The 27,349-nt window shown below is 41.6% G+C and overlaps 1 protein-coding gene across 2 annotated transcripts in view; it reads left to right on the plus strand.

The window, feature by feature from the left end:
- tfeb (transcription factor EB) overlaps positions 1-27,349 on the plus strand; it is an 84,046-nt gene that overhangs the window by 38,047 nt on the left and 18,650 nt on the right. For both annotated transcript variants that reach the window (XM_079582186.1, XM_079582187.1), the window contains exons 3-7: positions 11,950-12,055; positions 14,310-14,471; positions 21,330-21,428; positions 22,914-23,138; positions 25,678-25,767. In XM_079582186.1, the coding sequence (XP_079438312.1) occupies positions 12,026-12,055; positions 14,310-14,471; positions 21,330-21,428; positions 22,914-23,138; positions 25,678-25,767 (606 nt within the window). In that variant the 5' untranslated portion in view covers positions 11,950-12,025. The remainder of the gene's footprint in view (positions 1-11,949; positions 12,056-14,309; positions 14,472-21,329; positions 21,429-22,913; positions 23,139-25,677; positions 25,768-27,349) is intronic.

The following is a 27,349-nucleotide window of genomic DNA, read 5'->3' on the forward strand; positions in this document are numbered from 1 at the left end:
ATGATATGTCGGCCTGCTCTTCAGAATAGTGACCCAACCCTCCCATTGGACTGACCCAATCCTCCACGGTCATGGTAGACTTACGCGTACTGTGCCTAATTTAAACTCCATATTAACATTTTTCAATTGTTACTGCTATTTTTTTCAAGCAGTCGTTGCCCTTGGGTCTTTTTTTCTGACCAGACAGTGAATAAGTCTGGCCTTTTTCCTGGGCGGCACGGTGGCGCAGCGGTTATTGCTTGTGCTTCAGAGCTACAAGTTCCCGGATTCGATTCCCACCTGGACTGGACCTTTGTGTGTGGAGTTTATGCGTAGGTTTCCTCCAGGTTCTCCGGTTTCCTCTACTACCAAAAAACACGTATAATACGGCAGGATGAATGAGAGTGTGTTAGAGTGTGCGAGTGGGGAGTAAAGCAGAACAGGCGTTAGATATACAAAAACGGGAGAAAAAAGGAACTAAAAACATGTGAGCTTGAGCGACAGTTTGAAAAAGCCTCATATTACATACAGTGTGAATTGTTTCAGATAATCTGCCATCATTTTGAAGATTGAAGATCAAATTAATATTAGTCAGTTCAGTAGCGCCGGCCATTTTGTTTCCTCCACACATGTGTTCTTTATTTTCAAACCTAGAAAGCCATGATTTCCGACGAGGTAATGTAATGTCAAACTACACATAAGTGCAAATGTTATTCTTTTATCTATATAGAACATATTTCATTTTATATGACAGATAGATATAGTTGGCAGGTTTGGATCTGCCCATATATGGTCATATTCGAAGCAGCCAGAGGGGAAATGAAAGAAAAGAAAAAAATGAATTTTCTCCTAATTCTCCACCACAACTTTAACAAATGCTGAATTATATATATATATATATATATATATATATATATATATATATATATATATATATATATATATATATATATAATATATACTTTTATTGTAAATAAAAATACACACACAGCAACAAGACATGGTGAGGAGTAAAATAGTTCAACAGCCCATAAATATTTAGAAAACCGACAATGCTAACCATGCAGCTAGCAAAGCTATTATTAGCTCCATGCTACGTTAGCTAATGAGCACCGTTTTTTGCTTCTACTGAAGAATTTGCTGCGAAAAAACATCCACATGGATCCGATTTTGTCTTGATAATTGATGTGTGATAAATATATGTTCACAGTCCGCCAGAAAATTGCTAAAAAGAGTGAAAAATTGTGATTCCATTGAGGTTTTCTTCCCCCTGAGCGAGGCCATGCCCCCTTGTATTACGCGTGGCCATTTGTAGTAAACATCGGAAAATGCGACTTTTCGGTAATTATTCTCATCTTATTTTTTCAATAGTGGCATATTCATGAAGCATGTTACCAAAAACATGTACTAACATTAAAACATGTTTGCCAACCCCTAACACTCCGGCTGGGCAATATCGATATTTAAGTCAATATATTTTTAAATGAGATATGGAATTAGACCATATCACGTATATCGGGATATTTCAAATTTAGAAAAGCTGTTAAATGAACATAAAGAAACAGATAATCTCAAGATGATTTAAAAAATGTTTTATCTTAAACTGAGCACTTTATTTTATTATCTCTTTATATATAAATGCTGCCCTCAGCCGCCCGTTTACTTTTCTTATCAAATCCAAAGAAATACATCCCGCATCTTCATGTTGTCGACGTTTATCTCCACTTTGACAGAACTATCGCCAGGTTGAAGCTCGTGCTAGCTGTAGCTGCAGCAGCATGAACAGCGTTGTTGTGACAGTGGTCATGTGACACTGTTGACCAATCAGGAGACTCGCACATGTTTCCCACGCTCACAAACAGAGGCCTATATTTTCTGATCTGGTAAGATGGCCCACATTACCCGTAAATAAAGACTTGGGGACTCCTGCCACAACTGTCCCATGTTCTTTAGCAGGTCATAGTTGCAGAAGAGGAGATTTAGTTTGTCACAAAGCTACTGACTGTAAACAGTTCATCAGGACCTCTTAGTTCAAAATTCATGTTTAACTGAATTATCATAGTAGAAAGTTCTCAAGCAGGTTGTGATGCATTTTGGAAACAGGAGATGAGCCCCTGGACTAACGCACCACCTGACTTGAGAAACTCGTTTCCAAAGACTTTTAGTCATTATTTGGGTAGCACACATATTCTGAATGGCTTCGGCAGAATTCAAGAGAGCCATTTTAATCTCGATTGATCTAGATTAAAACAATTAATCTATGCCCAGTGCCCACCTCTAATATTAAGTAATACATGACTTTTTAAACCTCGCCATTTTTAAACTCGACACCCCTGCGCCCCCGCTGTTGTGGCCTCTTGTCCGGTGTGTGTTCATGCAGAACTTGTTGTTGCCCGGTCGCCAGTGCACGCACCTCACACTTTTAGCTCCGCGGTTAAAGGCCTCTCTGTCACGTCTAAAAATACTCACAGCAACAAATTAACAGAGCGTTTCTGAGTCCAGGCGCCATCTCCCCTTCACAGCAGCCTGCGGGAGCGCCGGGAGTCTCACTGCACGGGCGTGATATTACAACCATTATGTACTTTGTGAGACCTCGTTTTTCTGAGAAGTCTGGGTGTCAATATTCAGCAGTTAAACAACGCCGCGGTTAGAAAGAGGTCACCCACGGATGAAAGAGGTCATCCGTGGGTTCTCATCACAATCATGAGAACCCACGGCAGGGCTCCAGAGCTGGCCTAGTTTGGTCTTCCAAAAATTGCACCGGTGCGACCGTCCTGATCCTCATCACACACATATACTTCCTACTCCACTACATTTCTACTACAAGTGAACTCAATTTGTTTATGTGTTTTGTCAACTTGAAAACCCTGAAAATGCACACTCCAGAGCAGTAGGTGGCGCTGCGCAGATGTAGAGTCATGCGTTTGCTGCAGGAGGAGCACGTGGGAGAGCGCAGTGGCACCAACTCAAGGCTAACTCAACAAATTAGCAAAGTTATTCACAGTTATGGTGATAATTTGCATATTTTCACTTAAATTCAATATAAAAATGTATATTATATAAATGTTTATTTATGAAGCCCTTTCAAGTGTAGCCAACATGAAGCCAGCTGGGACAACCCTGTCCCCTCCATTTATGAAACGGCCGGAACCTAGAGCCTAAAATCCCTTATATAATACTCAAGATGGACCAAAATGCTTTCTAATCAAATCCAAACCATGTAAATATTTCTCTCAGACAGCCACAAAATGGCAATCACAACCAACTATTACATAACATTATTTTGATATTTCTTTTGTAATATTTAATACTTTTGAAACAATTTCAACAATATATAAAAAAAGAGAATCCAAAAATCAAATTTTCATAAAAATATGTTTTTTGTCCTGTCCCCGCCTGTGATTTTTCATCTTTAATAAAGTATAAAATGTATAAATTGTAGCTAGAACTACAAAAAAAACATCACTTAATTACATCTTTTTAAGTATTGAAAAAAATCTTATTTCTATGAAATATTTGCGGTTTTATGTGTGTCCCTAAGTTTTTGTCATTCCTGTTCCCAAACTTTCCACATATTAATGGTTCAGTCCAATGACATCACAATCAAGAAGTTGTTTGATTCAGAAGAGACTTTCCCAGTGACTCTCTACGATATTTTACTCTAATATTCTATGAACTGTTAGTGGACATATTTACAATATTTAATATGTAAATCAAAAGTATGTTTCTGCTCTAACTTATTTAATCGATATTTACAAGAAATGTAGTTTCAGTGGGTACAGCACGTGCTTCTGTGCTAGTTTGCATTAGCCTGCTAACTAGCAATTTGTCATTCCTGTTACAATTCTGAGGAAGAGAAATAGGAAAAATCTAGAAATTTAAAAGAGAGACTGAGATGAGATGGCTCCCATACATTTATTGTACACCTAAATATATCCCAATTTAAAAATATAAAGAAAAATAATTTAAAAAAAAATACTTTTTTGGGGTTTTCAAGCTGAAATGGCATCGATTAAGCGGAATGACTATTAAGATATTCAAGGGAGATGATGGAGATGATCTTCGGTCAAACATATCCTCTGCTAAATAATCCGTTACTTCAAACACAAGTGCAAATCTAATCACAATTGCGATGCCTGTCAGGAAAAGCCGGCCCCGTCTCTGCTTGTGGCCCTTCCTTGTGTACAGCACAGTCTTCCGGGACGTGCATCTTCGTGACTAATTGGTGCCACAATCCGCCGTCGACCTCTTAGCCTCTCTTCCTCCGCTCTTCTTCCCACTGCTCTCTGACATCACAGCGCGACGTGCACAATGCCCCCCCCTGTGTCCGAGAAGCGCGTCACTCAAGTGGACACTGCTGCCGCTGATGCCTGGCAATGGGACGTCCCGAATGAGAGGAAGAGAGGGGGGGGAGAAAATAAAGAGCGAGGCCCAATCCCAGTTCTGTAAAGTATACCCTGAGGTCTTCCACACAAGATATTACGAAAATGAATGAAATTAAATGATACATTTAAGCCTTACTTAAGGGGAGACACTACAGGCAAAACTCAATTTTTTCAGTTTCCAGGTTTTGGGCCAAATTGGTCTCTGAACATATAAACTTTCACCTGGAAATAGAAAATATGCCTAATCTTCACAATAACATGTTTAAATATTGCGCTGATTCAATGTTCCCCCATAGACTTATATGGGAGAATGCAATTTCAAGGGCCTTTTTCTCAAAACACATTTTTCTGTCATTGTGGCGACACTATGTCCACGTCAGTCGGACCTAAAGACTTCAAATTTTCCAGCTTTGGACTGAACAATATTTGGAAGATTTTTTCAGAGGGATTTTTTATTATTTAATCCCTAGCCCCATTTATTGAGTTTTGAATGTCAAAAAATAAGGCGATTTTTTTTTTTTTTTTTACAATTTTTTCCACTAAAAAACAGCTTATTTTAAAACTAAACAAGAAATCCAAAATCCCGTCTGAAAACGTCTTGGTAACTCATTCATCAATAAAATGAAACGTGAATTTAAATTTGAATGTAGCTCTATCCATTATTCAGATTTTGTTGCCGAAAAGATCGGAAATTTGGGGCATTTTTAGGCATAAAACACCTTGTTCTTATATGAAAAGATAAAATGACAGAAAACTTTCAATGTATTTTTTTCTCACATTTATGCCAGTGATCTACAGCAAAAGATTCAAATTGATATCTGTAAATATATTTTTTTTCCCTATTCACCTGCAGTGTCTCGCCTTAATTCATTATTTATATTTGATCATCAATAATATAGCAGTATTTTTTCACAGATGTATGTTAGTATTCTATAGCATATTGTAATCAAATCATCAACTTGATACCTAAATTATTCCCCCCTCTATTCGCCTGCAGTGCCTTGCCTAAACATGAAATGATCTAAGGGGAAAAAGAACATCAGGATCGGGCCCAAGAGACAGTAAAAAACAGCGGGAGTGAGAATAAACAGAGGAAGGAGAGAGGCGATGTGGTCGGGGGAGTTGTCTGGTACCACTGTGCCACCAGAGGGATCAGGAAGTGATGTCCTGTGGCTGCTGATGTCATGCAGACACTGCCGGTCTGTGTTGTGGGTCATAGCTGAGTCATTGATATTTATTACTGTCAGAGAGAGCGTATGGGAAGTGACGCTGTCATGGCGTCATCAGCGCAAGCAGTCGGTCAGCAGCAAAACAGCAAACTACTTCACTGTGAAATAAGAGTAAAAAGCAAGGTCTGACCCGTAAATGCCGTTGACTCTTTGAACAGCCGTCCCATTTGAAACATGGAGTGCATGCGTTGATTGTATAATGTTTTGAAGTGTTTAAAAAGGAAGAGAGGCTTGTGTTGCCTTCAGGGCAGACATGAACTGTGATAAAACAATGACCTTTTTACGGTTAAACATATTTACACTGGAAAGAACTGTTAAAACGTGACCGGTGTAAATATTTATTATCCACACACACCTCCTCCAGCTGTTCTGGGGGGACCCCGAGGCGACACCAGGCCAGCTCGGAGACATAGTCCCACCACCGTGTCCTGGGTCTTCCACGAGGCCTTGTCCCACTAGGACATGCCTGGAACACCTCCCACGGGAGGCGACCAGGAGGCATCCGAAACAGATGCCCGAGCCACCTCAGCTGCTCCTTTCGACGTGAAGGAGCAGCGACTCTACTTCAAGCTAAAAGACCATATCGTTTTTTTAAGTTACATGATAGTTACATGATAGTTACATGATAGTTACATGATAGTTACGCAATACCAATCTCCGGGTGGCGCGTTGCGAGGTCTGTGTGTTCATAAGAGGGGTGTGTCGCGGCAGGTGAGGGGCATATTGGGGCAGGGGTGTGGTGGGACAGGTGAGGTTTGTGTTGAGACAGGTGAGGGGATGTGTCGGGGGTGGTAAGGGGTGTGGTGGGACAGGTGAGGGGTGTGTTGGGACAGGTGAGGGGATGTGTTACAGCAGGCAAGGGGTGGGACAGGTGAGGGGCGTGTTGAGATAGATGAGAGGCGCATTGTGACAGGTGAGGGGCGTGTTGAGATAGATGAAAGGCGTATTGGGACAGGTGAGGGGCGTGTTGAGACAGGTGAGAGGCGTATTGGAACAGGTGAGGGGCGTGTTGAGATAGGTGAAAGGCGTATTGGGACAGGTGAGGGGCGTGTTGCGATAGGTGAAAGGCGTATTGGGACAGGTGAGGGGCGTGTTGCGATAGGTGGGAGGCGTAAGGGACAGGTGAAGGGCGTGTTGAGATAGATGAGAGGCGTATTGGGACAGGTGAGGGGCGTGTTGAGATAGATGAGAGGCGTATTGGGACAGGTGAGGGGCGTGTTGAGATGTGAGAGGCATATTGGGACAGGTGAGGGGCGTGTTGAGATAGGTGAGAGGCATATTGGGACAGGTGAGAGGCGTGTTGAGATGTGAGAGGCGTATTGGGACAGGTGAGGGGTGTGTTGAGATAGGTGAGAGGCGTATTGGGACAGGTGAGGGGCTTTTTGAGATAGGTGAAAGGCGTATTGGGACAGGTGAGGGGCGTGTTGAGATAGGTTTTGTTTGTTTGTTTGTTTGTATACTTTATTGTCCCCGTAGGGAAATTTGTCCTCTGCATTTAACCCATCCTTCGATGCCACTGGGGCAACCCGTAAGGAGCAGTGGTCGACGGCCGTGCCGCGCCCGGGGACCCATCTCCATGATGTGGAGCCAGGCTGATGGTCAGAATCACCTGGCTGGAGGATTCACCTATTGCACATGTTTTTAGTGGTAGGGGAAACCGGAGTACCCGGAGGAAACCTACGCAGACACGGGGAGAACATGCAAACTCCACACAGAAAGGCCCCGTCCTGGTGGGAATCGAACCCGGGACCTTCTAGCTGTGAAGCGGAGGCGCTAACCGCTGCGCTAGGTGAAAGGCGTATTGGGACAGGTGAGGGGTGTGTTGAGATGTGAGAGGCGTATTGGGACAGGTGAAGGGCGTGTTGAGATGTGAGAGGCGTATTGGGACAGGTGAGGGGCGTATTGGGACAGGTGAGGGGCGTGTTGAGATGTGAGAGGCGTATTGGGACAGGTGAAGGGCGTGTTGAGATGTGAGAGGCGTATTGGGACAGGTGAAGGGCGTGTTGAGACAGGTGAGAGGCGTATTGGGACAGGTGAGGGGCGTATTGGGACAGGTGAGGGGCGTGTTGAGATGTGAGAGGCGTATTGGGACAGGTGAGGGGTGTGTTGGGACAGGTGAGGGGTGTGTTGAGATGTGAGAGGCGTATTGGGACAGGTGAGGGGCGTGTCAGGGTAGGTGAAGGATGTGACAGGTGAGGGGCGTGTCGGGCACAGGTGAGGGGTGTGCAATTTGAGGCGAGGGGGATGCGGAACTCGTCTGCATCTGCGGGACAAAGCTAGCATTCAGTTTCAAAAGTATCTCATGTAGCGACGCAATGTAGCAATGCAATCGTGCTCAAATATTGTTCAAATATTTCTTCTTATGGGGCTAAGAGACTATGACTATGAGACTAAGACTAATGCTAACATATGTTGACTTTAACACTGCATTAGACAAGCATGCTGACCACTTTGCCAAATTTTCCACAGGATAATCCTCAATAACAAGTGCGCTTGAACCAAAAGATTGAGAGAAATGGACAAAGAATGGGGCAGTGTGCGCGACTTGAAAGGAAACCATCACTATTTGAGGAAAGCACATCTCCCCGTCGTGTCTGTTGTGTTACAGTGAGTGAGTTCGGATGCTGGAATGCCCTTCTGCCTGTGTTTGGGATGAGGCGGGGGTGGGGGTGGGGGGTTGAGTGTGCGTGAGTTTTTGCTCCGTACGCACACAAAGCCTTCAGTATCAGGACTGAACTGTGTCCGGCACAACGGCGTCCTCAGTGCGTCTCAAACGGAGCGGGACGTGTTATTGTACCCCCCGGGACAATGGGCCTTTCTGCCTTTTGTCCAACTCCCTGTGTCCATATACAGAGCCCGTGTTTATAATGCAGAGATAGGGGACGATTCGATTGGCTGTTCAAAAGGGGTGAGAGAGGAAGATATTAAATGATGAGGTTTGATGGCGGTTTGCACATTTCGAGGATGTTTGCTGATGATTTTTGACTTGAACCTGTTCAACCAATCGAAATGCAGGTATACGTCCAATTCAAGGCAAGGCAACTTTATTTATACCGCGCATTTCGTACACAAGGCAACTCAATGCGCCTCCACTTCAACCTGTCGAAATGCAAACCTTTTGACTTAGTTTATGGAATTACTGAAACTTGCCACATGAATCAAACAGGGTGCAATACTCACACAAGTTGGTTATTTATTTTTGTTTGTTTTTTACTGTAGATCAAGATGTAGTTGTAACGTGCCAAACAAAAGAAGTGAAAAGTGCAGCGTTAATAGTGCTTATGCAACAGCCAATAATGGTTGTAGCAGATAGTTATTGCCTTTTATAATAAAAAACTCGATTTATGATTCGATTCGAACCCCCCCCCAAAGTGCAGTGTGCAACAAAGATTGTTAAAGCAGTACTAAGTAAGTTGTTTACCTTAATAAATCCCTTCCGTAGTCCCTGTGGGGGTAATAAGTGTTGATGGGATGATTGGAGGGTCTTTCATCTCCTCCTGGTGTCTCTGGACAGAAAACCATGTTTGCAACTTGACTGCCACCGGTCCGGAGAAAGCAATACACACTAATGGAATCACGAAGAAGAAGCTAACAGGCTAACGGGCAAAGCTAACTGCAGGCTAACGTCACTTTAAACAGTATTTACAGCAAAGTTTGAGTGAAAAAAAATATTTCCATTGTATAATTGAATGCACAGTAACCCTCTCTCCCTTCGCCTTTCCTGTCAGCGTAGTATTTACTCTTCAAGACATTTAATAAGTTAATAAATCGTAACTTGCTACGACACCTGCAGTTGCGCTCATGGCCTCTAGGGGGAAGAGTTACTTAGTACTGCTTTAAACATCCAAATTATTTGTACTGTATTTGAGCAAATAAAGCAACTCAAAATCCAAATGTGGGCTCTGTTCTTCTTGGCACATTTGTACAGCAGGACCTTCTTCCTCTGAGTAGAGGGCAGAGCGCTAAAAAAAAATATATATATAAAAGAAAAATATGAAAAATAAATTTTTTGAACCAACTTGATTTTTAAATCAAATAGATTTTTTCCCCCAGCCCTAGCAGATATATTTGGTTGTAGTAGTTGTAGTTGTAGTGGTAGTACCTTTCAGTGCAGCTTTTGCATGTTCACACTGTGATGTTATGCTACGGTGCTTTCCCCTGACTTGTGCTAAAACATGCAAAATAGGTTCCCTCTGGGGTCAGGATTCCCCTGAAAGAGATTTCGAATCTCATTGGGACTTTTCTAGTTAAATATAAGTTTAAAAAAAAAAAAGAAGAAAAAAAAACAGTCTCAAAAAGGCTAACTGAAAATGTAAGTCTGCAGTAGTTGTAGTCGCTGGGTTGTTTAGTAGCATCAATCAAATTTCTTCTTGTTGTCGGCAAATTTTACACCCGCCCACTCACCGCAATTCTGGCACATGATTGGCCGGAATGGCCCAAGCCTCTAGTGGGTCAGTTTTCAAACAGATCGGCACAAGCGGTATAAGTGTTCAAATTCAGGTACAAACCACGATATGGATGGATCAGTCCAATATTGTGCTTCTGGGGGGTGTTTTAGCGCAAAACAAGGAAACAAGTTGCTCCAAAGTAACCATTTTACACACGAGGGGCAGTGAAAGGGTGTCAAAATCAATTTTTCATTTTTTTTTAATTTTTTGCCCTCTGCTGGACTAAAGTAATGAAGCGCCAACTTGCACAAATGTTTATGACTAATCTTGTCCCGTAAGGCGATAATGTGGTGTCATGGTGAAAGAGGAAGTCTGGCAGAGGGACTCCCCAGTCTACTGTCAGCAGGTGAAAAGTGTTCCCTTCACAGCAACATCACATGGGTATTCAAAACAACGACGACTCACGCATGACCCAAGGCTTCAGCAGTGCCCTATACATGTAGACTTATTACTGGAAAACACTGAAATAAAGTAAATAAGACTTCAAATTCAGTTTAAATAACTTTTTGTTTCCTCCCATATGTAATTTGTGTAACTGTTAGCCATAATAATTGCAATTGAAGTCAAAATGTGATTATTTGTACACTTTGTATATGTATAAAAGCACTATTTAAGTTTTAATTCAATCTTTAACATTATTTTTGATACAGACGGCATCTTTGGAATTGCCCATATATGGTCATGTTTGAAGCAGCCAGAGGGGGGAAACAAAGAAAAGAAAAAAAAATCTTTCTCACATTTCTCCATCATTACAGAGAGATGGAGAGGAACAATGTGGTTCAACAGCCCATAAATACTTAAGAAAACAAACCCGGTTTCTAACTTTAGCTTCATGCTATGCTAACTTTAGCCATTGATACAGACGGCATCTCTGGAATCGCCCATATATGGTCATTTTTGAAAACAGTTAAGGGGGAAAACAATTTTGAAAAAATGTACATTTTCTCTAATTATTCAAAAACGACTGTAACAAATGCTGAAATATGAACATAGTTTCTACTAAATAATGATACAAAGACATGGGGAGGAGCAAAGTGGTTCAACAGCCCATAAATACATGAATAACGGAGAATGCTAACTTGATGCTACATATTAGCATCGGGCTAATGCTAACGGCTAGCTAGCGCTCGCTACAACTGCTGTTTTTTTTACTTCTACTGAACAATCTGCTGTGAGAAAATATCCATATGGGCCCGATTTTCACTTGACTTTATTTGTATGTGATAAATAAGTTCATATTCTACCAGGAAATGTCTAAAAAGAGTGAAAAATTGCGTTTCCCAAAAAGATTCTGTTTTCCCCCTCGGCGAGGCCACGCCCCCTTCTATGACGAGATGCCGTCTGTATCTATGAGTGCCTTTTTTTTTTTTGCTTCAACTGAACAGTTTGCAGTGAAAAAACATCCATATGGAACTAAATTCGGCTGTACTTTATTGGCGTGTGATAAATATGTTTATAGTTTGGAGGAAATGACTAAAAAGTGAAAAAATGTGACTCCAAGAGAGGTTAGACCCCGCCCTCTTGTTTGACGCGTTGCCATCTGTATCTATAGGGCGTTGTATCTTTGATTGATTGATTGTTTATTCCGAGTTCAATGTACAATATATATACATTTTTTACACCATTTTTTACATTAACATGTGCAGCTTTTGCGACATTTAAACATGCATTCATGACATATATACTTGCATATATACATAATGCTGTACATAAACTCGAAACTCTTGTCTTTTTCCCTCATTCAGCACTGCTTTTGACAAGCTTAACTTCAATTTTACCAAAGAAACTGTTGTTGTATTCAATCATAAGAGCATTGAGCTAAAGAAAGCAGCCGCAGAAATGTACAGGCGCCCGTGTCCTCTCCTCACTTCTTTACTGACCCCTCCCTCTCTAACCTTGTCCCTGCAGCCTCCTGTCGCACTCGGATCTGGACGGCGGTGCCCTGACCTCGGCTCGCCCTCCCCTGCCGCCCCGGGCCCCAGCCATGGCCTCTCGCATTGGGCTGCGCATGCAGGTGAGACCGCCCGGCATACTTTCCACCAGCGCCGGTGTCTGCCGACGACTTGTTTATGACAGGCCTCATGCCCTCTGTCCTCAACGGAAACGCAGGCTATTTGAGACGGTGCTATTTTCACGTAGACTCTCCCCTGTGCATTGTACGACTTTTATTGAGGCACCACATGTCCCGTAAGGTCAGATCAACAACACAATAGTTTAATAATAAACTGGACTGCTTCCAGCGTGGACCACATAAGAGCTAGCCTACCACTGCCAGGCTCTCCACTGCATCGCCGAGGAGTCTGGAAGTGAGTCAGCACAATTCACGTTCCTTTATTTCCCCCCTCAGTCAAAATTTACTGTCTACCTATCAAATCGATTGAAGCCGGGGGCATTCGTGAGTAGTGTTATCCCGATACTGAGCCTGATAAGAGTTTCTCGTAAGTAGGCCTGTCATGATAACAAATTTGAAGTTCGATATATTGAGGCAGGAAAGTATCGCGATAAACGATATTATTGATTCTAACGATACTAGATACTGTCAACTCTCAGGCATAAAAATGTTATGCCTGTTCTTAAAAGTGCATCTTCATATCCTAAAATACCTGAATAACCATGAAATATAATGAAACTCACTTTGCTTCAGTTAGAAAACTAAGTTTAACCCCTTAACTCCCACCTGAACCGAGCACATTTTCTCCAGTTTGGCTTTGCCCCGGTCTCCAAAAGCTTCTGGGAAATGAGAATAGCAACAAAACGGAGATGAAAACAATGATGGAAATGTGACAAAAAAAGTGAGAAAACATTGGCAAAAAAGTGACGAAAAATGGATGAAAAAGTGGCAAAAATGTCACAAGAAATTGACAGAAAATTGACGAAAAAAATGACAAAAATGTGACAAAAAAATGACAAACATTTGTTAAAAAAATTACGAAAAAATGACAAAATGCGACAAAATGTTACAAAAAAAAATACAAAAAGACGATAAAAATTGGACAAACAAATAAAAAAATTGACAAAAAAAGACAAAAAAATGACAAAAATGTGATTAAAAAATGACTAAAAAATGACAAAAATGTGACAAAAAATGACAAACATTTGATAAAAAATTGACGAAAAAATGACAAAAATGTGACAAAATGTTGCCAAAAAAATACAAAAAGATGATAAAAATTTGACAAAAAAAAAAATCTGATGACGTGAGGAAAAAGATCCTTTCGGTTCAGGCGGGAGTTAAGAGGTTAACAAAGAAAGAATAGGGGGGAAATGCTGGTAAATATCGATCCCAGAAATATATCGTTTATTCGTGATTTATTGAGCGATAAGTCGATAATTAACATGATGGCCCTACTTGCAAGCCATATATATATACACACGTATTTTTTGGAACTTGGCAGCACCTCCGCTCGCCGTGAGTTTTCCCAGAGGGCTGACATACTGTAGGCCGGTCAGATCATATGCCAGAGAACGTGAACGTCCACCTCATGTCACGCTTCAACAGCCCCGTAATACTCCCTTCGCGCTTTGAGTGCCTAATGTAGGTGGAAAAGCGCTATACAAGTTGAGACCATTTACTATTTACTCCCTAACTTCACACGTGGCCAAAAGTAATCTACAAATAAGAACCATTTTCTTGAAATAAGTAAATTTGCCTCTGATTTGAGTGACTAATTTCAAGAAATCTGTCCATGAGGAAAGTTAAAAAAATAAATTCTTCTTCTTCTTCTTCTTCTTCTTCTTCTTCTTCTTCTTCTTCTCCATCTCTTTCTTCTTCTTTTTCTTCTCCTCCTCATTCTCATTCCTCTCGTCTTCTTCTTCTCCTCCTCCGCCTCATTCCTCTCGTCTTAGGCCCTTTTTTTTTCTTCTTCTTCACTACTTCTTCCTCTTCTCCTTGTCCTCCTCCTCTACCTCCTCCTCTACTTCCTTCTCCTCATTCTCCTTCTTCTTCTCCTCTTTGGCCCTTTTTTTCTTCTTCCTCTACTACTACTTCTTCTTCTGCTTAATCTCTCATACTCCTTCTTCCTCTCCTCTTTGTCCCTCTTTTTCTTTCTCTTCTTCTGCTCCTTGTTCTTATTCCTCTACCTCCTTTTTCTCCTCCTTTCTTCTTCCTCCTCCTCCTCCTCCTTCTTCTCCCCTTCTTTCTCTTCTTCTGCTTTATCTCCTCATTCTCCTCTCCTCGTTCTGCCTCTTTTTCTTCTTCTTCTGCCACACACAGAGCATCGGTTTCCACAGCAGACCATGTTAAGCCAAAGTCCGTTTTTTTTCCTCAGCTGATGCGGGACCAACTGCAGCAGGAGGAGCAGCGCGAGCGGCAGAACCAGCAGAACGCCGCCATGCACTTTATGAACCGGACGCCCGCCCCGCCCCCCACTCCGGCCATCAGCACCCCGCAGCACTACCAGAGTATGCAAGTACCTGTGGAAGTACTCAAGGTAAACACTACAGCCGCCACTGCACATGCTGCTCCCCCCCACACACCTAATATAAGTCTCACACATCACTGTCAAGAGCTCCATCTGGCTGGTTATACTTTTAAGGCGAGACACGGCAGGTGAAAGTATTGATTTTTCACGCAGTGGTCGAAGTGGAGATTTGTATCTATTTTCCTCCCTTTACATCTTAGTCTTTCAAGCGGGTTTTCATTCATAAATATTGACAGATTTTACATCCACGTGTGCTGCTAAGGGGCCCCGTGATGACGCTTTCACCCAAATATGGTGTTTTTCCTCCTACGAGACGCTGGTGCGGAAAAGTCGAAGAACGGGCGGAGCATGCAAAAACTTCAGGGCTGGTTTTCTCTGAATGAGAGAAGCCGCACTCGGGCAGAGCCTGAGCCCTTATAGAAGCTCCCACAGACTCCAAACTTTACAGTCTGAGACCTAACAATATTTTGAAGGTTTTTTCAGAACGTTTTTTTAATATCTAATTCCTAGCCTGATTTATTCAGCTTTGAAACCAAAAAAACAGGCGAAAGTTTGAGAGAGTTTTTACAGATTTTTTCACTGATGATTAGTTTATTGAAAAACTAAACAAAATATCCAAAATCCCCTCTGAACAAATCTTAGTTACTAATATGTCAATAAAATAAAACCATAAAATTTAATCTTGCTCAATTCATTATTTTGCCCAAAAAATAGGCCATTTTGGCCATTTTAATGCTCAAAATGCCTTATTTTTTTGTGAGATCCACAGTTCGCATTGGTGAACATCTATCACTCAAATGCCAGAGACAGAAGAAAGAAAACAGTTGTTATTGCAGTAGTCAAAACTTTGATTGCAATTGAATATCGATAAACCCTGCAACCCTACTCAACAAAATATCCAAAAAAATATATCTACTACTACAGTAAAACCTTTTCCCTATTCTTGATGATATGATTCGATCTGGCAACCGAGCTGATACTTAAACTCCCGGCTCCTCCTCCTCCTCTCTCCAGCTTCAAATCTTCAAATCTAATCAGACGAGTAAAGAAGAAGCCTCTGAGAGCCTACGCAAACATCTTCTTGACTATTCTCGTGAGTACGCTGATGTTTTCCGCACAGGGAAGAAGACAGACGGGCGAGTAGCGGTGTAGATAAGGCGTTTAGACGGACATGTTTGACTTCTCTGAGTGACGCCGCAGACAGCGCTGATGTAGATAAGGGGACGGGACGATTCCACTCATGCCAGAGTTTAAGCCTATCGCTCCATCTCAGAATTTGGACAGCTCCCCCAGAGGGTTTGTCTTGTCGCTGCCTTTTACTGAAGTTCTATCAGTAAATCATAGTATAGAGCAGGGGTGCCCAAAGTGGGGCCCGCGGGCGCCAGAGGGTGACTTTTGCGCCGCATCTGGTTAATAACTCTCTCTCCCGTTCATTCTCAATGGCAAATATAGATGCAGTACACCTTTTGTCCACCAGCGTCAAATTGGGGGCGCTGTTTCACTCCTTTCGCAAAGTTAAGGAAACACTGTTCTGGTGTTTTGGTGTTTATCAATCACAGAGCGTCGTAGCATCAACTTTCCCATTTTTCCAACTTTTTCTTTGCAAAAATCGTTGACATCTATGACTTCTAAAAGAATTTATGCTGAACTGACACTTTCAAAATGATATATGGCATTTTCTTTGACTTAAAGAAATGAATGAGCTAAAGTCACTGTAGGTGTTGTTTCCATTTTGCTCTATATTGCTAAAATAATTGATTTTGTTCTACTAAAACTAGGCTTTTGTAGCATGTTTAACCCCTTAACTCCCACCTGAACTGAGCACATTTTCTTCAGTTTGGCTTTACCCCAGTCCAAAAGCTTCTGGAAAAACGGAAATGTGACAAAAAAGTGACGAAAAATTGATGGAAAAAAATGACGAAAAAATGCCAAAAATGTGACAAAAAATGCCAAAATAATGACATAAAAGTTACAAAAATGGGTTGAATACCCAATTCACGCTTGACATCGCCGTGTTTGGCCCGCGACCCACAGGCACTTTTTCATTTTGGCCCTCGGAGACAAAAAGTTCGGGCACCCCTGGTCTAGAGGCTAATCCTCCAGCGAGGTTCTCCTTGAGTTTGGACAAACAATAGCAAGTAATGTAAATAAAAATCATGTTTCGGGCGTTTAGGGGCTGGGAAGAAATCCTGGCTATAGCACTGCAGGAACATTTTGCCATTCTTGGTGCCATATCAGTGCCAGACAACAATTTGATTAGCATTTCCGACAGGGGAGAGCAAGGTCCGTTTTTTAGAGGGACTGTTTCAGCTTCTCTGGCTTCCTGGTATTCCCAAACGGTTTCCCATCCAAGCACCAGCACCAGCCAGGCCCTTCCTGCTGAGCTTCAGAGATCTGATGGGATCGGGGCAGAGCAGAGAATGTGCTAAGAATGAGCTGCATGGAGCGGTGATGGACAGACTTATCTGCAACTACAAAGAAAGTTTCACAAAGACTCCTGTTCCCACACACAGGGAGATATGGGTATGGGTCTATTGATGAGAGAACTTCTAATTTATGACTAAAAAACCTGTTATTTGTTTTCTATATTTGTCAAATATGAAATAGATGTAAAGGAAGTGATCTGTTGCTTCAGATAATTCATAGAGAAAACGGTTAATAAACTGAGCAGATTAGCCCCAAGATCATCAGCAACATTTCCTCTTGTTGGTTTTTAATATATTCGTGAGTGAGAGTCCGGTTCTGACACTGGTGCAGAATATATTATTTTTATTATATAGTTCTTTGTAGGGATGCACCGATCCGCTTTTTTGAGCTCCCGATCCGATATTTTTGACACTTCATCTGGCCGATACCGATCCGATACAGTCTTTTTGTATTATTAGATTTTTATATAATATTGTATTTTTTTCATAAACATGGAAGACGTTTTGGCTTTAGCTTTGAATTTTTACCCCTTAACTCCCACCTGAACCGAGCACATTTTCTCCAGTTTGGCTTTACCCCAATCCAAAAGCTTCTGGGGAAAAAAAGGTGTGAAAATAGCGACAAAACTGAGACGAAAACAATGATGAAGATGTGACAAGAAAGTGACTGAAAAATGACAAAAATGTGACAAAAAATGTGACAAAAAAAGATTCAGGACCGCAGATTCACGGCCGTCTTGTATCGGACCCGTCCTGTCATCAAATCCGATCCAATCCGATACTCTGAAAAAGATACTGAATATCGGATCGGTACATCCCTATTAGAGCCACTGCACTCATCGACTGACCTTCACCTATTTGACCGGGCAATCCTGTTATCTATAAAAAACAATATATTTTGGTATGTCCTTAATGTTATCTGAACTTTGCGGCTTATCGGTCACCTGGAGCCGCCCTTCCCTGTGTGCGGTTCGTGTGCTTTGGCGAGTGTTTCCCTTGCAGTTGCAGATGAGATGCGTCCGCCCGTCTCTGCTCGATGCCGCACGTCCTTTGCATAACGTGTTTCCGTGGCAGTGATCTGCAGTGATCCGCGCTGACAGGACCCTCACACCCACATCAAACACTTACGGTCCCAGCACGCTTTCGCTCATGCATTTGTTGGTATGTGTCGATCTGCAGGCTCCACAACGGCCAAAAGTGACACTGATCTGAACGGAACGAGGTGTAACAGGAAGTTATGTGGCTATTGTCCAGAATATTTAGCGTGTTGCCTTGATGACAGCCTGCTTTTAGATGTTTTTTCCAGTCCTTGCTTAAGGCGAGACACTGCAGGTGACGGATACGAAAATGAGGGGGGGGGAATTTATTGCACCACATTAAGCAAAGTCAGTAATGTCCCAAAGCTTCCAGTTGTCCAGGATCATCTTCGGAGTTTTCTGTCATTTTCTGTGTTCTTAAAACACTAAGTTGCTGTAAAATTGCCTTTTTTCCCATTTCTGGAACGTCCTCTCTTAAAGGAATAGGCCACCGTTTTTGCATACTGAGACATGTTCTTACCTTAGCTTTGACGAGTTCTTTAGGACCTGTCTGGTCTTCACCCGTGCCTTCAGTCACGTAAACACAGCGCAGACGGCGTTAGCATTTAGCCTCTCCCTCTCTCCACTATAGCTCCAAAACAGGTCGAGATAGAAGCTACCAAGCTCTTCCACGTTTTCCCTATTTAAATATGGTTACGTGAAGTGTTCCACTACAAAGTATGATTACACAGAATTAAACAATGTGGATTTTCTAAGCGGATAAAAGGGGGAACTATATTGTAAGGCGTAATAATACCAGGAGTAGTTCAAAATCCGCGCAGCAATCTTCACTTTGCTGTGCGGATGCCAAACTATTTATGGTATTATTACGCCTTACAATATAGTTCCCCCTTTTATCCACCTGTTTTGGAGCTATAGAGGAGAGAGGGAGAGGCTAAATGCTAACGCCGTCTGCGCTGTGTTTACGTGACTGAAGGCACGGGTGAAGATCAGACAGGTCCTAAAGAACTCGTCAAAGCTAAGGTAAGAACATATCTCAGTATGTAAAAACGGTGGCCTATTCCTTTAAGAGTAACCAGGGGACAATGAGTAGATCAGAATGGAAATGTAAAGACAGTTTGTGGACGTTCCCACAGATGCCAGCTGTGTAGGGTGACCAGATGTCCAAATTAACCCAGGACAAGTCCTAGTTTTGAGTCCTTCATCCCACGTCCCAATAGACTTCTCCAAAACCACTGATTTGTCCCAGTTTTACTCAGTCTCTGTCCCAGTTGTCCCAGTTTTTGACCGACATAGTCCCCAAAATAGCACACACCGAATTATGTCCCAGTTTTTAAGTTGGAAAATCTGGTCACCCTACAACTGTGCTACTTAGCTTCTCGGCTAAATGTGACTTACGACCTCAGAGCGTTCCAGCTGAATAAACCTGTTTGTAAACAAAATGGCTAATGCTACCACAGTTAGCTAACAAGATGCTAATGTTATATGCATAGAGATTAAAAAGAAGAGCCATTCGATCTTAACGTATGCAGACCGTTAGCAAGTCGGCTAGTCCGGCAAACTTTTCAGCCCATTATTTTCCCTATAGCCGTTAGCATTAGCCATCAGTCATCGAAAACGATCCAGACGTTTTCAGTTGTCGTCAACCATCAAAGCCTAGGTCGAAATCATTAACAAATGTTCAGACCTTCTTTACACTTTAGATAAGAATTAGCGTGTAAAAGTGTCCTCTGAGCTTAATGCTAAATCATATTCCGTTAAAGCTTTTTGTGGGGTCAGATTCTGATCCAGCGAACACTAGACATCATGCTATAATTTGTTCATGATAAAGAAACAACAACCTGGTCGTACGCATTTGTAGGACCAGGCTCAAAAAGCTAAAGGCATTTCTGTGATTTCTATGGTTATGTGAACTCCATAGCCACGGTATTATTTGTGCGCCTCCGAAGCATCTCACTCCCATTTGATTTGCTGTAATCCCTCGGACGTGTGCGGAGTTTGCTTTGGCTGTGGTCCCCAGTCCTACGTGCCTGAACTCAGGCACCTGTGCCCCGTTCAGCTGCCGCACCGGAGCCCATCAAAAGTATTTACTCATAAGAATTGCGGTCTGTAGTGATGCTGTCGGGAAGAGTCAGAGTGCAAAAGCGGTGGTAGACGTGTAGAGATACAGTACAGACACGACCTCAGGACAACAACTGTTAACAGGCCATTTGTGGTGGTGCTAAGCTATTGCTGCCCTGTTTTAGACTGAATAAGGAACTTCACCATTTCTTTGTTCATTTTTTAAGTGTATTTGAACACGGACAAGAGCCAGCCATCATCCATACACATTCAACTTACTTAGTAAAGAAAGAAAGAAAAAATATACAGTCCAGATCAGAAGTTTAAGTAAGGGATAATGTATAGAACGCTGGTCATCGCTGGTCATCGTCGGTCGGTGCTTATTTTCCCAATAATGACCAGCGTTCTATACATTATCCCGCTTATTATACGGCCATTTGCCAACTGAATACACACAGCATAAACTTCGTACACTTTTATGAAGGCCGAAAGGTTTATTTAATGACTTCCGTGACAAATAGTTCCCAAAAGTTTGCACGCTGCTTGGCAACGTTTTGCTAGGCTAGAAGCAGCATGGCTAGTAGCTAGCCTAGCTACTTAGCTGAAGGCGCAGTTGGAGGAATGGTGGTGAATCTCTGGGTAAGTTGAAAGTCAGACTCACGCTAACTTCACGAGCGATTCCCCCAACTTCTCTCTCAGTGACGGGACAGATAGTGTTGCTGCTACGTACGTGCGGAGTGATATGAAAGCACGAACTCCGTTGCCATTGGCAGCGTCATTATTTTTTCCAGAGGTCCTTTATCAGAAAATAATGACCGGTAGAACGTTGGGAAATCCCATTCAAATCAACGGAGCTTCTACTTACGTTGTGAAGAGCCGTATAATAAGACCTGTTGAAAATAGCAAAAAAAAACAACAACACACATTTTGCATGGAGCAAAGAGAACCCAAAAATGTTCTACCAGCACTGAGATCAGATTGGCTGTGTGTCAAGACTCTGGACGATGCTCGACTCAAATGGAGCAGTGTTTCTCTACATTCACACAGTTTTGAGTAATCCTTGGGGAAAGCTGTTCATTTTAGCTGCTTCTTCTTCCACTGTTGCGGCGCTTTGTTCTGTACTTCCTGGATACTATTGTGTCATTGTAAAAACCCAAAACTGTCCTCTACATTTTTAAAACGCATCCAACATTACATCGACTCTGAGCCGTCCGTCCCACTGTTACTCACACGACCACTGATTAGATGTGCTGAAATTGGATTTGTTTGTTTGTTTGTTTGTTTGTTTGTTTGTTTGTTGTTGAACTTTCATAAACATTCTGTCATTGTCTTCTCCTGAACAGGTGCAGACTCACCTGGAGAACCCCACGGACTACCACATCCGCCAGTCCATGAGGCAGCAGGTGAAGGAGTACCTGTCCACCACCTACGCCACCAAACAGGTAACACTGCAGCGGCTTTAGGACCCTGAGGCTCTCAGGCCGTGGTCAATGTGCCTCCTCTAGTGGTGTTCTTTAGGTCAAAGTCCTGCCTTTTTATTTTCAATCACAGTTTGGAATATTGTGTTATGTTATCAATTAGGGGTGTGACATTAGACCGATTTTGCGATATATCGCGATATTTTACGGGACAATATGATATGACAGCCCTGAAAGATTTACGTCTTAAAAGTAAATGTACCTGCAGTTCTCTTGGAAAATGTGTCCGAGCATGAAGAGAAAAGTCCTTATAGACAAGTGTGGCCCAAGGCCGTGGGAACCCAGGGTGCTGAGGGCGCTGCAGCACCCCCTGGTGGATAGTTTGTGAACTGCAGGCAATATTAACCCCTTAACTCCCACCTGAACCGAGCACATTTTCTCCAGCTTTACCCCAGTCCAAAAGCTTCTGGAAAAAAGGTGAGAAAACAGCAACAAAGCTGGGACGAAAACAATGATGGAAATGTGAAAAAAGTGAGAAAACATTGACGAAAAAGTGACAAAAAATTTACCAAAAATGACAAAAATTGACAAAAATGGACAAAAAATGGAAAAAAAAATGGAGGAATAATGGACGAAAAAGTGGTAAAGAATTTGACAAAAAAATATGAATAATTTGACGAAAAAGTGACAAAAAATTTACAAAAAATGACAAAAATTGACAAAAAATTGACAAAAAGTGAGAAAAATTGAGAAAAAATGAGAAAATGGACGAAAAAATGCAAATAATTTGACGAAAAAGTGACAAAAAGTCACGAAAATTTGACAAAAATTGACAAAAAACGGAGAAAAAATGGACGAAAAAGTGATAAGAATTTGACAAAAAAATGCGAATAATTTGACGAAAAAGTGACAAAAAAGTCACGAAAATTTGACAAAAATGAGACGACTGCCCAACAAAAAAAGTGATGAAAAAAAATCTGAGGTGAGGAAAAAGATCAATTTAGTTTTGTAGGTCTTTCAAATGAGGCGCTACACTGGCCTACAGGATTTGGCTAAAGCTGAACTGGAGAAAATGCTCTCGGTTCAGGCGGGAGTTAAGAGGTTAATAAATAAGATTTATGCACAGAAAAAGTATTTTGGGGGTAAATTTTGTCCCTCAGCACCCCCTAACTAAAACATCTTCCCACGGCTCTGGTGTGGCCTATATATGTTAAAGAAAATGTAGTCGGTGCGGCTTATATTAAGGTGCGCTCAATAGTCCGAACATTACGGTAATCCCTTTCAAGCCACACCGATATATAGAATGAAATACATTTTGTTACAGATGTTTTTATTGCTCAAAACTGCCTATGTTTTGTACTGCTGGCAACAGTAGAATCAAAAATGTTATGCCGTTTGTCTTTAAACACTTTCCTTCTCAGGCAAAGAGTTTGAATGATCTAAAATTGCACTTGCAGAAACAGAAAGCCTGAGCCACACATGTTGATATCTCTCTCTTCCCTCCTGCAGACGATTCACACGGTGGCCGGTCCGGTGCCTCCGTCTCCCCCGGCGCCTCCTCCTGCTCCTCCTCCTCCTCCTCCTCCTCCTCCTCTGGGCCACAGCGGAGGATTAGCCCCTGTCCCTGCTCCTGTGCACTCCCCCCACATGCACTCGGACCAGCTCATGTCGGGGAACAGCGCCCCCAACAGTCCCATGGCCATGCTCAACATCGGCTCCGGGCAGGAGGCAGAGGTGAGGCATACGAACATAAGAAATGAGGACGTTATGTCAGATTTGTAATATTCGAGGAGAAGTGAAGGGAGATTAGTTGGTCGGGAATGTTTTTCAGTGTTGAGGTTTGTTGCTTAACATCTAATTTTTAATGTTAGAGTAAGAAAAAGATGCTTAGTTTATGACGTTTTGTTGAAATCGCTACAATCCCGTGGCGCTCCCTCGTTTTTCCCCGCGCTTATTCATCATTCAGTCATTAATATAAAACATGTTTGGTGTCCACGTATCGCGACGCAAGGCAATTCTGCAATCCAAATATCTTTTTTTTTTAAATTTACTTCACTCTTGCAACAACATCTCCACTTTAGTCGCTCCTACTTGCCTTGGACATAATAATATTTTATGTTTTTTTTTTATCAGGAGAATTTTTTTTATATATTCTGTAATTCCTAACAGATTTACTGAGCTTTGAACCGCAATAACCACGGCGAAATTTTTAGATTCAGCTTTTGTCACTAAGAAGATTATTTTTATATTAGATTAGATTATTTATATTAGAAGATATTTTAACACATTGAGTGCCGCGCAGTTTTTGGGATTTAGCTGTTGAGTGCCGACAATCCAGACAATGTTCCTGATATTTTTAGCACCACAGTAGCACATATTCTATGTTATAGCTATGACACATATGGCTCGTTTGAAAGGTGAGACTCTTAAGGTCTCCGTAGGTGAAAACAGTCTCATTCTACCTGCCTCGGTTGTTGAGAAATCTAAGCTAAACAGAGGCTAGTTTTGATCAAAATCACAGATTTTTTTCTAGAAACTGAGATAACGGGGGTTTATGCAACTCTCTCCTTTCTGATCAACTCTTCTCTCCTGCTCTATTCTCTCTGGACCGACACTAACTTTATTGTGAAGAGGCAAATGCCTAAACATTTGCGTTTCAAGTCAATTTTCAACGACAACATTGTTGACACGTATTGAAACGCCGCGCGGTGCCGCAGGTCGATCACTTTTTATCGTGGTTCTGGGATTGAAGACTTTAACAGGATGTTTCTCAGCCGTCCTCGGACCGATTTTGACCATTTAAAAACTCAGAGAAACGTTAAAATCTAAACTGTTTCGATCTGTCCATGGGAAGCCGCTCTGCTTTGTCAAACGTGCTCCAGAGAGCGAGAGAGAAGTGTCGGGTTTACAGCTTCACTACGCAACACCACGCATGCCTTGGACAAAAAACCCCCCGCAATAATACATATAAAATGTCCAGATCCTGACTCTTCACAAGTTTTTGATCGTCATTCAATTCACTTCTGTTCATTACAGAGTCAATGTGTTAAATCTCATCTGAATATGTCTTTGTAATGTTAAGTAATAAATAAACAAAATCAAGCCATACATTTAAACCTGGCCCTATCCGCACTAAATATATGGGCAATTTAGTCTGTTTATTGTGGTGTCAAAAGGTGAAGGAGTTTTTGCGAAAGAATTTACAAGAGGGAAATGGAAGAAATATAACTTAATGACCGCCCTGTATAAAATTATGAGGATTAATTATTACCCGTAAAGTGGCATTATCCCACTTTTTTATGAAAGCGTCGTGATGGTTTAATGGCTTTGCAGCCGCTCGTATACAGCGGTGTCGCCACAGCCGGCGCTGGGGCTGAGCGACCGCAACTGGCACTGTTTTCATTGACTTTTAAACGGGCCATTACGCCTCCGCGGCCGTAATTACAGCTTAACAAGTGACAGGACACAACTTTGAACCTGCAGACTTTGACCCGCCTCACAACACACAACTTTTTTTTGGTGTTTTTGCCCAATACAGCGTCAGATTAGCCTTTCGACGGAAAGAAAATCAAGACATTCTTTTGACTTTCAAGTCGCTCGAAAATGTGCAAAAGTTCAATTCCGGTCACAAATGTTATTACTTTAGTGCCGTTGTAGCCTTGCTTTGGTCTGGGTTTAGCTCTATTTTTTTTTTCAAAGTAACGGATTGCACTGCATTGAAAATGGTTCACTGCAAAAAAGTAAATATCAAGCATTGTCTTAAATGACTTGAATTGAGGAAATATATCTTGTTTTGAGCGTTTTTTGCTAATTTAGACACTTTTCCTGATCGGTTTACTTTGCTTGTTTGAGGACATTTCAGACCAGTTCTAAGGTAAATCTCGCTTGAAATAAAAAAGTAAAATTGTCAATGAGATAAGACCGTTTTTCTTACCCCATTGGCAAAGAAAATTACCTGAAATAAGAACGAAATGTATTGAAACGAGTCAGAAACATCTCAGAACAATTGAAATAATCTAGGACAAATGCCCAAGAACAACTTACCTTGTCAAAACAACTAAAATTTGGATTATTATGGTCAAATTGAGATGTTTATACTAATCTAGTTAGTTACTTTTTGCAGTGTTCCATGAGGTGCTTGGATATTGCGTCCAAAATAAAAATGGTCATATTTTTCATTCCGTTTCCTTCAGTATTTGCCGTATTTGACAGCGAAACACTGGATAATGTGAATAAAGTGTTGTGGTTTTTTAAAAGATTTTCTCTCTTTCAGTTGGATGATTCGCTCATCGATGAGATCATGAGTATGCAGTCCAACTACACGGATATTCACTCCTACATCGACCCCATAATGCCGAACACTGTGAGTACAACGAATACTTACACACGATGTCCAAGAGGATTTCTGTTTGCTTCTTACAGCCGCTGTTGGTTTACAATGAACCATCAATGAATACAAGTACACAAGGGGGCTATTTCTCTAAAGCCTAAGATTATGATAAGAAGATTGATTAGATATTGTTTTTTTTTATGATGGATGGAAAGTTTTTTACCTTTTTTTGTATCTGCAGTCAGCGGTGGTCAAAGTACAGATACTGCTGGTCAATTTATTGCTCAAGTGAAAGCACTGAAGTCCAAGGTATTTAAGAAAATTCTAGATCGGACATGACACTCGTCGATGTGGCAAATGGGGCGGCCATCTTGTGCCTCGCAACCAATGCAAAGTCAGGAGCACAACGGTCATTTTTTCAATGGCAGAATGTGAGATACACTTAATGTTTGTGATTGGTTTGTCAGGTACCTCTGTCAGGACAATGTCTTTGAAATGTCTTGTTTGCTAGTCGTGTTGTTTAGCCGTGTTAGCTTTGTTTCCTTCATTCATTCCCAGGGTTCAGTGGTTAGCATTCCAGCGTTAGCATTCATTGTGTCACTGTCCCATGTTCAAGAAATATTGGTCATGTAATGTTAAAAAGTTCAGAAATACTGTGTTAAATCTAGAGTGTTATTAAGCTCTTAACCCCCGCCTGAACCAAGCACATTTTCTCCAGTTTGGCAACAAAGATAAAAGCGGAAACGGCGACAACATTTTTTAGAAAAACGTGACAAAAAAGCATTGAAAAAGTGTCAAAATTACCACCAAATAAGTGACGACGTGGCAACAACGGAAGGAAAAATCTTAGAGAGCTTTGTAGATCTTAGCTCTTTAGATCTGGATAAAGCCGATCTGGAGAAAATGTGTTTGGCTAAAGCTAAGGGTTAAGAGGTTAAAGGTCATTGACTGAAGTATTTGCTGTAGAAAATACTTGCATTTTCCAAAGTAGAAAATACAAATGATTTTAACTAAGGGCTGGTGAACAATAACTTTGAAAACATGAAGATTGTGCCCAAGATATTCACCTGTACGGCAACGCGACAGCATTTACAGCACATCTGCACAGTGCCCCCTACTGTTCTGGAGTGCGCATCGCAAGGCTTAAAATTGGGACAAAATACTGTTACTTTTTTACTTTGGTGGTGATTTTGTAAAAATGTAGTGGAGTAGAAAGTATTATATTCATGTTTTAAAGGAGCTAGATGCAAGTTAGCCATTTTATACTCACTACCGCCACCTCAGGTCATACGTGTAACTGCAGCTTCTATATTAAGCTCGTGCATGACGGCACTTCGGGCCGAATTAACACCTTTTGAGTGACAGCTCAGGATTTTAGAGGCAGTTGTGGTGAATATGTCTGGGCTCATTCTGCACATTCGGATATTGTTGAAACATGTAGGGGGAGGAAAATACATAATATTAACATTTTTAAACTCTGTATAGTCCCTTTAAATGTGGAGTAAAAGTGATTATGTTCTCAACAAAAAGTACAGATCCTTCAAAAAAGAAAAAACTCTACATAAGTAAAATCACTAGGGCTGCAACTATCGATTATTTTTACGATTTTACGATC

The sequence above is a fragment of the Gobius niger genome (genome assembly GCF_951799975.1).
Source record: "Gobius niger genome assembly, chromosome: 24".
NCBI lineage: Eukaryota > Metazoa > Chordata > Actinopteri > Gobiiformes > Gobiidae > Gobius > Gobius niger.